Source organism: Acanthisitta chloris, unplaced genomic scaffold, assembly GCF_000695815.1.
Source record: "Acanthisitta chloris isolate BGI_N310 unplaced genomic scaffold, ASM69581v1 scaffold21330, whole genome shotgun sequence".
Taxonomy (NCBI): domain Eukaryota; kingdom Metazoa; phylum Chordata; class Aves; order Passeriformes; family Acanthisittidae; genus Acanthisitta; species Acanthisitta chloris.
In genome coordinates, this window is record NW_008651365.1 from 1 (window position 1) to 11,349 (window position 11,349).

Below are 11,349 nucleotides of genomic sequence, written 5' to 3' on the forward strand. Positions count from 1 at the left end.
GCGAGGGGCGCGGGCAGGTGTGTGGGGACGGGGCTTCTCCGCGCTGCTCCGGAGCGACTCCTGTTTCCTAAGGAAATGGGGTGCCTGGAGAGGAAAAGGCGTGTTCTGCTGCTGTAGTTCCGTCCTTTGCTGTGTCCGCAGCTTCTCTTGGGTTTGTAATTTTGATGTGTGCAGCCTTAAAATGGTAGCCTGGCTGTTACACAATGCTTCCCACCCCCGCCAAGGCCTCTTTCTTCTGCGAACTGCTCGTAATATGCTTTATTTTTTCTTGTACTGCATCAAATGTCTTAAGACTTTTATTTAAGACGCTTAATTGTCTTAAACTACTTAAGTGTCTTAAACCCGAAGCGCTTCAAACTCTTGCTGCACTGTAGCCATGTGTGATAGAAAACAGCACAAGCCTCCTGGGATTCGGGGAAGGGAAGTTTTTTGCTGTCCCCCTCCTGTTTCTGGAGAAAAGTAGCCGGGCAGTAGGAAGTATTTTCATGGGATATGTTTTCGTTTTTTAATAGATTGGTGGTAGTTCCTGGAAGCTTCTTCCTGATAAGGAGGAACAGTTGAGGCTCAGCATTCAGAAGGGAGTGGCAGAAGCATAGCAGGCAGCTCAGCCTGGAGTCAGGACATTTGGGCATTAAGACAGAGGTGAAGGTGTGGAAAGAAAACAGAGTGACAAGAGAGCAGAAAAGTGCTGGTGCAATATGATTTTATGTGCGAGCTGATTATTAGGGTTTTATGCATTGAAAAGCCTGCTCGCTGTAGGAGGTGAGGGGATCATTCCCTGACACCTCTCCAGCACAAAGTATTTTCTGTTGAGTGAGTCAGTGCTTGACTAGAGCACCCATGGTAACAGAAGAAACGGTACAAAACCAGTGTGAGTGTATGGCTGCTAAAAAGCTTGAGTGCATGAACACTTTCCCCACAGCTTGGCTATTTCTATAGTTTCCTGTTTTGAGCTGCTGTAAGAGTCATGTGGACCACTCTCCTCCCACTGATGCAGCATATAACTAGCACTGGGTATTGCTTCCACTTCTGCTCATGACCCTGTCTGCACTGCATTTCTGCTGAATTTTTTTTCCTGAAAGTGCCTCTGTAGGTGCTCTTGTGACTTCTTCCCCCCCCCCAAAGCACTGTATAGAATACATTGTATAGAATATAGTAAAGGTTCAGCAAGATTTTGAAGGGCCTAATGATTTTGTGCCAACAACGATAATTATGTACCTTTCTCTTGGCCTGACCTCAGTATAAGGTCAGAGGCCAAAATGTCTCATGTGAATCTGTCCTTAAAAAGTCTGGGATAGTCATCACACTCGTTCATCTGTTACGCCACTTCTTTAGATTGTTCTCTATAGTCTCCAGGAGTTTTGACTCATTAGACTGGAAATTGTGTGAAATGTCAAAAGTCACTAAAAAGGTATAATGAAATGAACAGTGGGATGGTGTTTATTTCATGGGGCATTTATGTAGTCGATACAGTATATTAAAGAAAAAACATTGTAAAGACTGTAGTGTTAGATAGCAACTTAAAATATATATGACCCTATCTACTACAAAAAGTCAAACCAACAGGTCTGTCTGATTTGAGGGTTACAGGAGATGCTGTTTCCTAGACCTCTTGCAAGTTTCAGAAGATTGAGTATCCAGAGGGTCTGTTCAATAACATCGCATTAATCAGAGCTAAGTTAGAGCCTATCTAGTTCTAGTTCTGTGTTACCAATCTAGAGATAGGAAAAGGAAGCTATGGTTACAGCAGGGATGTAATCAAAGCCAGCAGATGGTTTAATTGTGACTACAGAAATAGCAAGGCTTTTAACAAATCGAAAGTTTCATTTATTTTTAGCCAAAGCTCTATGTAATCATCCAGAGAAACTTCTCTGTCAGCTTCAAATTGCGATTAGAGGCTTCCTTTAAATTAAGTGTACAGCTGAGTAACAGCACCAACATTAATTTCTTTTGTTTATTTCATATACTCTACTACCTTGAAACATATTTCTTATTGGCTGTATTTTTAAATTGTGTTCTATAAAATACTGGAAATAAGGACAGAGACTTGGCAGCTATATACAGTGACTTTTGGGTTGCTTTCGAAGAAGATAACAAATGACTTTTTTTAAAAAAATGAAAAGAAAAAGGCTGCATGTTTACCCCTCAGTGAGCAACACTCACCTATTTGAAACTTGAGTTGTTGTCATACGCTGAAGCTAAGGTCCCTTTACCTCTGCCAGTTTATTTGAAAGCAGGTGTGTTTATGTAAATGCTGGTTTTCCCTCAGGCAGTTCGTTCTGCAAGATGGGAAGAATGTAATGCAGTAGTAGAAGTGGTAGGTAGGCAAACCGAAGGACAGCAGTTAAGTATTTACAGTGTATTGCTTCTATTGTTGCTCCATGTTTGTTCCAGATGTTATCAGAGCTCACCACAGAATCTTGGGTAAGAGTTTAGATCCTGGCTAGGGCAGGATGCTGATCCTGGAGTCAGTTATAGGTCAGAGTGGGGACTTGTTGGTGTCCTGAGAGACACTTTCATTGCATGCTTGTGCTGATCAGTCAGCCAATCCTGCCTGTGCTTAGCGGATGGTTTTTTGTTTGTTGGTGTGAAACTAACAGCTGAATAGCATGGATACACAGTTGCTGCATGTGGATTGTGGATAATCATTGGATTGTGGAAACTTTAAAACAAGCACAATCCCACATGGTCCCACTACCTGTCTGTTGCCTGTACAGTGCACAGCATCACTGCGGTGTCAGATCAGTAGCAATGTTCTTTTTTTAACATAGACAAAGAAAGGGAAAGAAGTCCCTCCTAGATAATGCCACCTTTTTTCCCCTAAGCATTGTCTGATTAAGAGAGAAGATACTGTCTTATTTGGTAAGGGCAGGTTAAAAGTCAGGTGGTTTCAGGTTTGTTTTCTTTTCCTTTTACTATGAAGTGTGTGTGGTGAGGTTTTTTTGAGAGCGTTGGGAAAGTGTCACCAGTGCATCATTCTGTTCCTGCTTTAACTCTTTTGTCCTCTTGAGGAAGCACTGGATTTCACAGTTTTCTTCCTTCTTTGGAGCCCTTAAATAGTGATCAGTTCCTCAGTAGGAGAGGTAGAGATTTGTTTCAGTCAACATGTCAACATGTGTCTGAAGTGATACCGTGATTAATTTCTACATCCCAAAGACCTTTGGCTTGGGTAAAAAAAAGTGTTAGATTTTGAACTTTGGTCTAGTGTATTGCCCTGAATTAGGTGCTTAAGTTGCCTAAAGCAGACAGAGTGAATATCCCTTTTGTTGTTGCTAGAGGTGATAACTTTGAGCTTGGAAAATTGCACTCACTCTGTAAACAGTGCACCTATCTATAGTCCAACTAACTGGATATTGCCTACACATGACAGTGTTTTGAAAATACTCCATTTTCTATTAGCTAGGAGAGTAAATATATCTTAGAAATGTTAGTATTTAGGGGGGAAAATCCTTATTTTTCAGTAGTAAGCTTTAAGGACTAAAGCTTGCTGCTGGTCTCAAGTGCAGACCAGATTTGAAGGCTATAGTCTTGCTTTCTTTTCACATTGCTTGTTTATGGTTGTTGTGAAATACCTGTTTTTCTAGTTTACTATGCTAAATTGGTTCTGTCTTGATTAAGGATGTTCCTGGAAAGAATTAATTGGCTGAAAATGAGTAATTCTTTATAGTCTGGAATGAATGAAGGTGTGACAATTGCTCTGTGACGAGTAGTAATCTTCATAGTGTTGCTGGACAGCTACATGTGTAAGCCTTCACTGTCTAGAAAGCAAGGAAGCCATCATCTTTAGGAAAAAGTTAATGTATTTGCACACTCATATTAACCTTTGTTTCAGCTAGGGAGTCCCAAGGCTGTGAGCTGTGCACAGCACAGAGGTTTTGTGTACTGAATGTTACACTACTGCTTTAGTTCTGTAGGATTTCCCACACTGGAGTGTACTTTGTGAAATGGAGTAATTGGTATTTACCTATTCTGGTTTGCATTGATGATGTAAAAATCTGTTCTTGCATGGTGGAACCTAAAATAGAAGAGTAGGAATCCCTGAGGCATTAGTCAGTTGAGGAGCATAGTTCAGTCTATTTATAGCATGATTGTTTTTTGCAGCAAATTATTTTCTATGACGAGTTATGAGTCTGAAATAGAACAGCCTCATTTTTTTCTTCAAGCATCTCATAGGCTTAATTTGGTATTATTTCTTGCTTGTTGTGTTGTTTGGAAAGTGTCATATATGTTCTGACTCTGTATTTAAATATTCCAAAGAGAGCATTGCAAGAGTGTGCTACAAAAGGAAATGTTTGGATCAGGGAGGAATAGGAATCCAGAGTGAAACTGACCCCTTGGAATTAACTGTTGTTGTTGCTGCACATGGATCTTGAAAGTCCACGTAGCTCAATGAAGTTCTTTGGGGTTTGTTGCCCTGAGTATATATGTAGGACATCTGTCACTGGAAAAGTTGCATGAATGTTCTTAGTTAAGATTTTTACAGCTTGGTTGTGGCATATGGGTCTGTCTTCCCATTCAGCTTTGTTTTGATGGACATGGAAGTTCTCTTCTGCTCTACTTTATTTGACTAGGGTTTGCAAGTGCTACCTTTCTGATCCTGTTCCTGCCCCCTGTTTACCCCAGCAGGCCAAAAAATGCTAGATTATCTTCCAACAAAATATTTCTGTAGTAATAATGATTATGATAATGTCGAATTAGAAGATGCATTGAAACTGGCAATGCCCCTGAGTCATAATACTAGAAAGCAATTCAAATGGGCAGTTGTAAAAAACCTCTTATTTTGTTTCTGTTTCACCATCTTTCCAGAGCTGTAAGTTACTTTGTGGGTTTTTTTAAGGAAACTTTACTTTGTAGGAAGTAGATGATGTGCTAGTACTCTTTAACTATATATTGTTGGATGAAGTCCAGTAAAGGTTTTTAAAGGTGAACAATGAATGATAAGATCTGTGCCAAAGAGGTTTGCTGAGTTTTGGGTGGCATGAACTCAGCCCTGTTGGAAAGGGTGCCCATTCTACTAGTCTTTTTGATAGTGAAAGGAAGGCTAGACAGAGAGTCACATACACAGAAGACTTAATGAAAAACCAAAATTGAAGGGCTTTTTATCTGTCAGGATGAAAAATTCTACACCTGGTACAGGAGAGAACAAGTTGTGTGCTACAGTGCATGAGTTGAAGATTAATCTTGCTCAGGCTCGTAAAATAGCAGTTAGCTGGTAGGATGCTGACTGTGGCTTGTCCTTGTCTTGCAAAAGCACAGTGGTAGATGCCTGAGTTCACCTCTGATGAAAAACGATAGCATACTGTCAGGTAACAAATTCTGTTCTGCTGGTTTCACAATCATGGATCAGTCTTAGAGCAGGTACTGTAATTTATAGCTTTAGGCTGCCTTTTCTGCTATATCCTGGTAGTTAACCTTGTGGAGGAGTAAAGGCCAAGGCTTTAACTTGCTGTTCCCTGTGAAATGGGCATAATTAAACAAATTATTTTGAACAAATAAATGTCATGGTTTTTCATCCTTATTTCTCCACAAATTATTGGACCTTGGCATAGCTGGAGCCTGAACAGCAGCCACTAAACAAATTCCAGGAATGGGTGTGAATGCAGTTGCTGAGCTTATTTCTGTGGCACTTTGAGACAGAAGTTTTCTGGCAGCCTTAAAATTTTATTCTTTACTTCTACCATCATTATCTAATTTGTATTTTTGTTATAAATATCTCCTTTTCTACTGTGCTGTGTCTTAGAGAAGCATATTTTCGAGATTCCCATTGAAAGTATATCACAGATTTCATCTCTTATGATTTAAACTCTTATGAACAGGTCTGTTCCCTCTTAGCTTTGCCAAAGCAGCAGGAAAATGCTCAAGAGCCTCAGTGGTTCATGGCTTGCAGTGTGAAGCACGTTAGTGTTTTTCACTGTGGGAGTAAAACCTCAGGTCTTTATTTAGCATTCTGAGGCAGACGTCCAGGGTTGAACACTGGGAACAGGGAGAGGGCCCTAACACTGTTTGTTCTGTATTTTCTTCAAGGCACTCCCTCTTTCCATGTGTGGTTTGGTTGTTTGGATTTTTTCCTCCTCTTATGCAGGTCTTTTTTTAATGACTGAGCAAACACAGACCTTGCTCTTCCTGTATCCTCCCACGCAATATTTGTATAGCAGGGGGGATTTCTGCATCTTCTGTTCTCTGTCCTGTGTCACCACTTTGTTGTCAGCAGGCAAGTGCTGCTCTTCACTTACAATTTTAGTAACATGTTGTGGATGTAGCAGCAGGAAGGTTGGAAGGTGGGATTAGAAGATGAAGTGGAGACAAGCTAGTGGGACTGGTTGGGAAAGATAACTTTCTAAGTTTGTATTTCTTAAGTTAGAGAAGTGGCCAACATAGACTCAATGAACTACAGAAAAGATGGTGATCAGGGCAGTTTTTGAACATGAGAAGTTGGTCTGTTTATGGGTCCAGTTTGCCTGGAATCAAACCAGTGTGGGAAAATGCCCTGGATAAATACAGCATTTGAAACAAGCAAGTGGAACATTTTTATACATAGAGTAACATTTTTTTTTCCAGATTGCTAATGAGGGTAGCTGTTATTTCTCAGCCTCAGCTTTAATTGCCAAAAGGCCCTTTTAATACTTTTTCAATTTGAAGTGAACATTTTACATAGGAGTAAAAGCAAGCAAACATCCCTGCTAAGAAAAAAAAATACCTATCCCATTGCTTCCTGCTCTCTGCCACAGAAAACCCCCAACCCACCCAAGCCTTTTTGCCTTAAATTTGTACCTAAAGCTTTATTGAAAAGGCCTCTTACAAATTTTTTTGGAGTACCCTATCATTATTGTATTTACACATGAAGGTAAAAAATAAATAAAAAATAGTTATGGTTGCACCTAAAGAAACAAAATTAATTTCAGCGCTGTAATAATTTGCATCTAAAAATGTACACATTGACATTATGCATGCTAAGAATCTAGATTGGGGGGGTTGTTTGTTTTCTGAGTGACTTGAGTAAAAATTGTTCTTTTTCTCAGCTGTTCAGAGCATGGCAGAGCACCAGGAGGGAGGAAGCTGCCAAATGTTTTTCTAAGCAGTGCAGGGGAATACATGTTTTGCTGTCACCTCTGACCAGGAACGCTGAGTTTTTGCTTTTTGGCCTCATGAGTTTGGGGCTTAACAGTCTTTGTGAGGGTAACACCAGGCATTGCTTTTTCTAATGCTGAGAAGCTGCATCCACTTGAGACTGTTACATTGAGGCATCCAATATTGGAGTCTGTTGGTGCTTTACATACTGGAGTAGCAGTAAGGAAGGATTTTAACTTTTGGTCTGCTCGGTTCAAAGCAGCTCCTGTTAGTTCATTTCTCTCTCTTTAAATTTAGATGAGTACAAGCAGCATCAACTCCCAAACAGTTTTTAAATAAATTGAAGATTTCCTAACTGTATTTTCCTTAAAACCCCACCCCTAGTTTTCCATTCCATTGTTGCTGTGCACAGGAACCATGCAAACCAAAAAGGGAGGTTAATATGATTATGCAAAATGAAAACAATCCCACAAGAACAGCACCCCTTTTCAACCTAAACCGAATTCAAAACAAAACTCCACAGCTGAAACTGAAAGCGTGGCAAAACCAGCCAGATGCGAAAGGTAGTTCTTTAGGAGAAACAGGGAAAACAAAGGAAAGGGATAGTTTGCTCAGCAGTTCTAAAAATAGACTGGGAATTGTCCCTGAAAATAAACTTCAAGAAGTTGAGACTTACTGTGGATGTTTTCTTCATCTGGAACAAGCTCCTTGAGTTGCTTTTACTGTTCTTCCTGGTAGTAGTTATGTTTAAAATAAGGCCTTTTGTATTCTGAAGGACATTTTTTAGTTTGTCCTTCATTTAGCTGTTCTCATTTTTGACCTTCACTTCTGTTTTGGATAGCTAATGGCTTTGTGCACTCCTGTGCTGACAGAGGCACTATCCATTTTGAGAGATCCAATTTGTTCTAGTGATCTTATCCTATAGTAAACCCTTCATATTTTATGGCAGTGCTGTAAGCGTGAAGGTGTATCCCTTCTGCTTCTTACTCTGACCTTGCACTTTGGCAAGACGTTGGCATTTAGATGCCTTCTAATCATTCTCATACTGGTACTCACTTGAAGACCTGGCTTGTTTGTCAGATGATTTTCTACTCTTCATGAATACAACTGTTCTGTATAGGTTACAAACATCTGGGGATTTAATAGCACAATAAAGTAAGCATGTGCAAGTCATACATTCTTAGCAGCATAATAGACAAAGTAAGCAGTAAGCAACTGGAACAAATAAGAAAAATAATTTGAGGAATGGCTCTACAACTGCTTAGCCATCTGAACATATTTGTTAGTCCAGCAAAAGGAAATGAGAAGAGGTTTCCCAGGGAACAGACTGTGTGAGTTCATGTCTAAAATTTGGTAACTGGCTGCTGCATACATGTTGCCTTTTAGTTTTATGTGGTATAATGAGTGAAGCATTACAGAAAATAACCATATCACACATACTTTTCAGGTCTTTGCAATGAGTTATCCTGGCTATCCCCCAGCAGGTGGATATCCACCAGCAGCCCCAGGTAAGTTGTTTAGATGAAATAAACATTAAATGGCAGTGGTGGTCCTGTCTGGAGCGGAAAGGTGGCATGGACAAAGAACAGGACTGTGGAGGGTTTTCTTGACTCACCAAAGCTTTCTGTGCTCTCATTTTAAGTCCTATTTTATCTCGGCTGGGGATTCTGATCTATCTAATCGGTGTACTCTGCCATGTCCTATAAGGTCCTTTTTCATTCATCTCAAATGAAGCACAGTGAGATGGAGATGGTCATAATTTGACCAAATTCAGTTAAGTATCGAGGATCAGTGTCCTGGCAGTACTGAGTCCTGAAGGTAGCTGGTGATAAAAATTAGTATAGGAAGAAATCAATCACACAACTTAAAACCATATTCCACAAAGAATTATGGCCTTAATTATGAAATTATCCTTAATTCATTGTTCTTAGCCAGATGGTTGCATTTGGAAGGGAGAGGGCTGTTAAAAGGGTATCAATAATATAAGCCTGATGGCACTATCACTTGGTTATCAGGCCGAACTTTACAGTTGTTAATACAGTTGATAGGAAGAAAGGTTTAGAATCATGCAGGTATGGTGAAATGTGGAGTTAGGCAAGCTAACTCAGGAAAGGGGAAGTGCTGTACAGTGAGAAGCCGTACTAGCAGGGGAGGATAAATTCTGTTTCTCAGCAGAGTATTTTGGCTTAAGTTAGACCATACTGCTGTGTGCAGCCAGGTTTTATGACTTGGGTATCTGTGAACATACTGTGTTCTGTGGACATGTCTCAAATTAGCAGCCTCAGTGGAATTAATATCTTCCTACTGGAATACCCAGACAACTTTGTAGTTTAAGTGAAACTATTCTCTAGTCAAAATATAGTGTTTGCAGTATTAAGTCTTGACTGTTAACCTTCAAATAGGTTTAGAGTTGTTTTAAATGAGAACTTACAGATTCAATGATAACTACCATGATTAGAAATATCCAGTGAGGCTTCTTTTGATATCATACTTGCACTGGTACCCTGCACCTCTTCAGCTGATTTTCCTGCTAGCATTGAACAGATACTGCATTAGATATTTAAGCACTAAGAATTTTTAAAAGGTGTAGTTTCTTGTTTAAGCACAGCTGTGTTTGATTTCAGGTAGCAATCCTTGGGGTGGTGCTGCCTATCCACCTTCAAATGCACCTCCAATTGGTCTGGAAAATGTGTCTGGCTATGCTGGCCAGTTCAATCCCAACCAGATGGCTGGAATGGTGAGTTTGCTTTCATTTAATGTGTTTTACTGTGACTTTCTTAAGTGCAAAGTTGTGTTTCTCGTGTTGTCACTGAGAAGTTTATCACTTGAATTCTGTGCTTTTATGTCTAGTCTGTTTAGGTGTTGAGCATTCAATATCATTTATTGAAGAAAATGGTTACTGCAAGCTATTCCTTATTTTAGTCAAACAGAACACTAGTTAAATGTTAACTTAAGAATATGTCTTCAAAAGTCATGGACATAAAACTAATACAGCTGGCTTTTGCTGTGTAGAGGAATAGGGAAGCAAACTATTAATACAGAGTATCCACTGTTAATATATTCACATAGGCAAACACAGTCCAGATTTTGCCTATTACCTGGATTTCAACCAGTCTGAATAAGGAACAGGGCTGTGCAGTTTAAGGTATCAATGACATCCTTGAAAAGAATATGGGATCAACTGTCTTATAAGTGCTAATGTTTAACAAATGAAAGCAGAAACCTTTTACATTGATTGAAGAAAGTGCAGATGTTTCTAATGTGATTTTTTTCATAGAGCAGAAGCAAGTGACACTTCTGACAACTTAGTCTTCAAAAATCTGTTCTGCTGCATAAAGAGTTCAGTTTGTAGGAAGACAGTTGCATTATAGATGCCTTTCTGAGGCAGTGATTAAATGAATTGATTTGACACCCAGCAGTCAAAGTGAGCAACAAACTACTCAGGGTGCACACAGTCATATCCACAGCAACTATCTTCTGAGATCACTGCAATCATCAAATGTCAGTTCTGCTGGTTCCTCTGTAGGTTCGAGTGTGTCACATGGGAAGATGATATTGATATGGAGTGGAGTGTGTTTGTGGCTATTTCTTCACAAGTCTTTCGAAATGTAGTCCAGGAACTCCTGGTAGTTGTAAGCTACTAACACATGGAGTGCATGATAAAACAACCAAAGGTTGCTCAGGGTGAAACCCTTGCACTCAGATGATGCTGTGATCATGCAAGGCAGCCACGGGCAGAGAAGGGTTAGGCATAGTTTTGTGCTTCTGGGATATTTGGCATAAGTTTTTAGAATAAGAGGTGTGTGGCTATTGGTGTGCCTCCATGTGAATGGTGTGTAAAGCTAGATGCATTGGCAGGTGTGTCTCTTAGCTCTGCTTCTTGATGTAGAGCAGCTGATGGTTCCAGTACAAAAAGAGCCAACTGAATCTAGGCAAGTTTTTTCCGTCTTGTTGGCCAGTAAGACATGATTAGTGCAAAGTCCTTTTGCAGACACAGAACTATCTATCTGTGTTGGTGGGGAGGGAGGTTGTATTGTATTAAACATATTACTGAAACTCAATTTTTGGTACCCCTTCCTGTCTTTTGCTTTATTGGCTGTCATTGCAGGCATCCAACCTGGCAGGGACATTTGGAGGGACAAACGTACCACAGGGCATGTATCCTTCAATGCCTGGGGGCTATCCACAGGTCCCTCCAGGTGGCTTTGGGCAACCTCCACCAGGACAACAGCCCTCTTATGGAGGGTATCCTCCCCCTGGAGGAAATCCACCTTCAGGAAT

General features: G+C 40.1%; 1 protein-coding gene across 1 annotated transcript in view; it reads left to right on the forward strand.

The window, feature by feature from the left end:
- Positions 1–8,518: 8,518 nt before the first annotated feature.
- Positions 8,519–11,349, forward strand: part of ANXA11 (annexin A11) — a 12,601-nt gene continuing 9,770 nt past the window's right edge. Inside the window, 3 exon segments of the mRNA XM_009073027.1 lie at positions 8,519–8,576; positions 9,693–9,805; positions 11,177–11,349. The exon segment at positions 11,177–11,349 is cut by the window's right edge and continues 45 nt beyond it. Of these exon segments, the coding sequence (XP_009071275.1) occupies positions 8,525–8,576; positions 9,693–9,805; positions 11,177–11,349 (338 nt within the window). The 5' untranslated portion in view covers positions 8,519–8,524.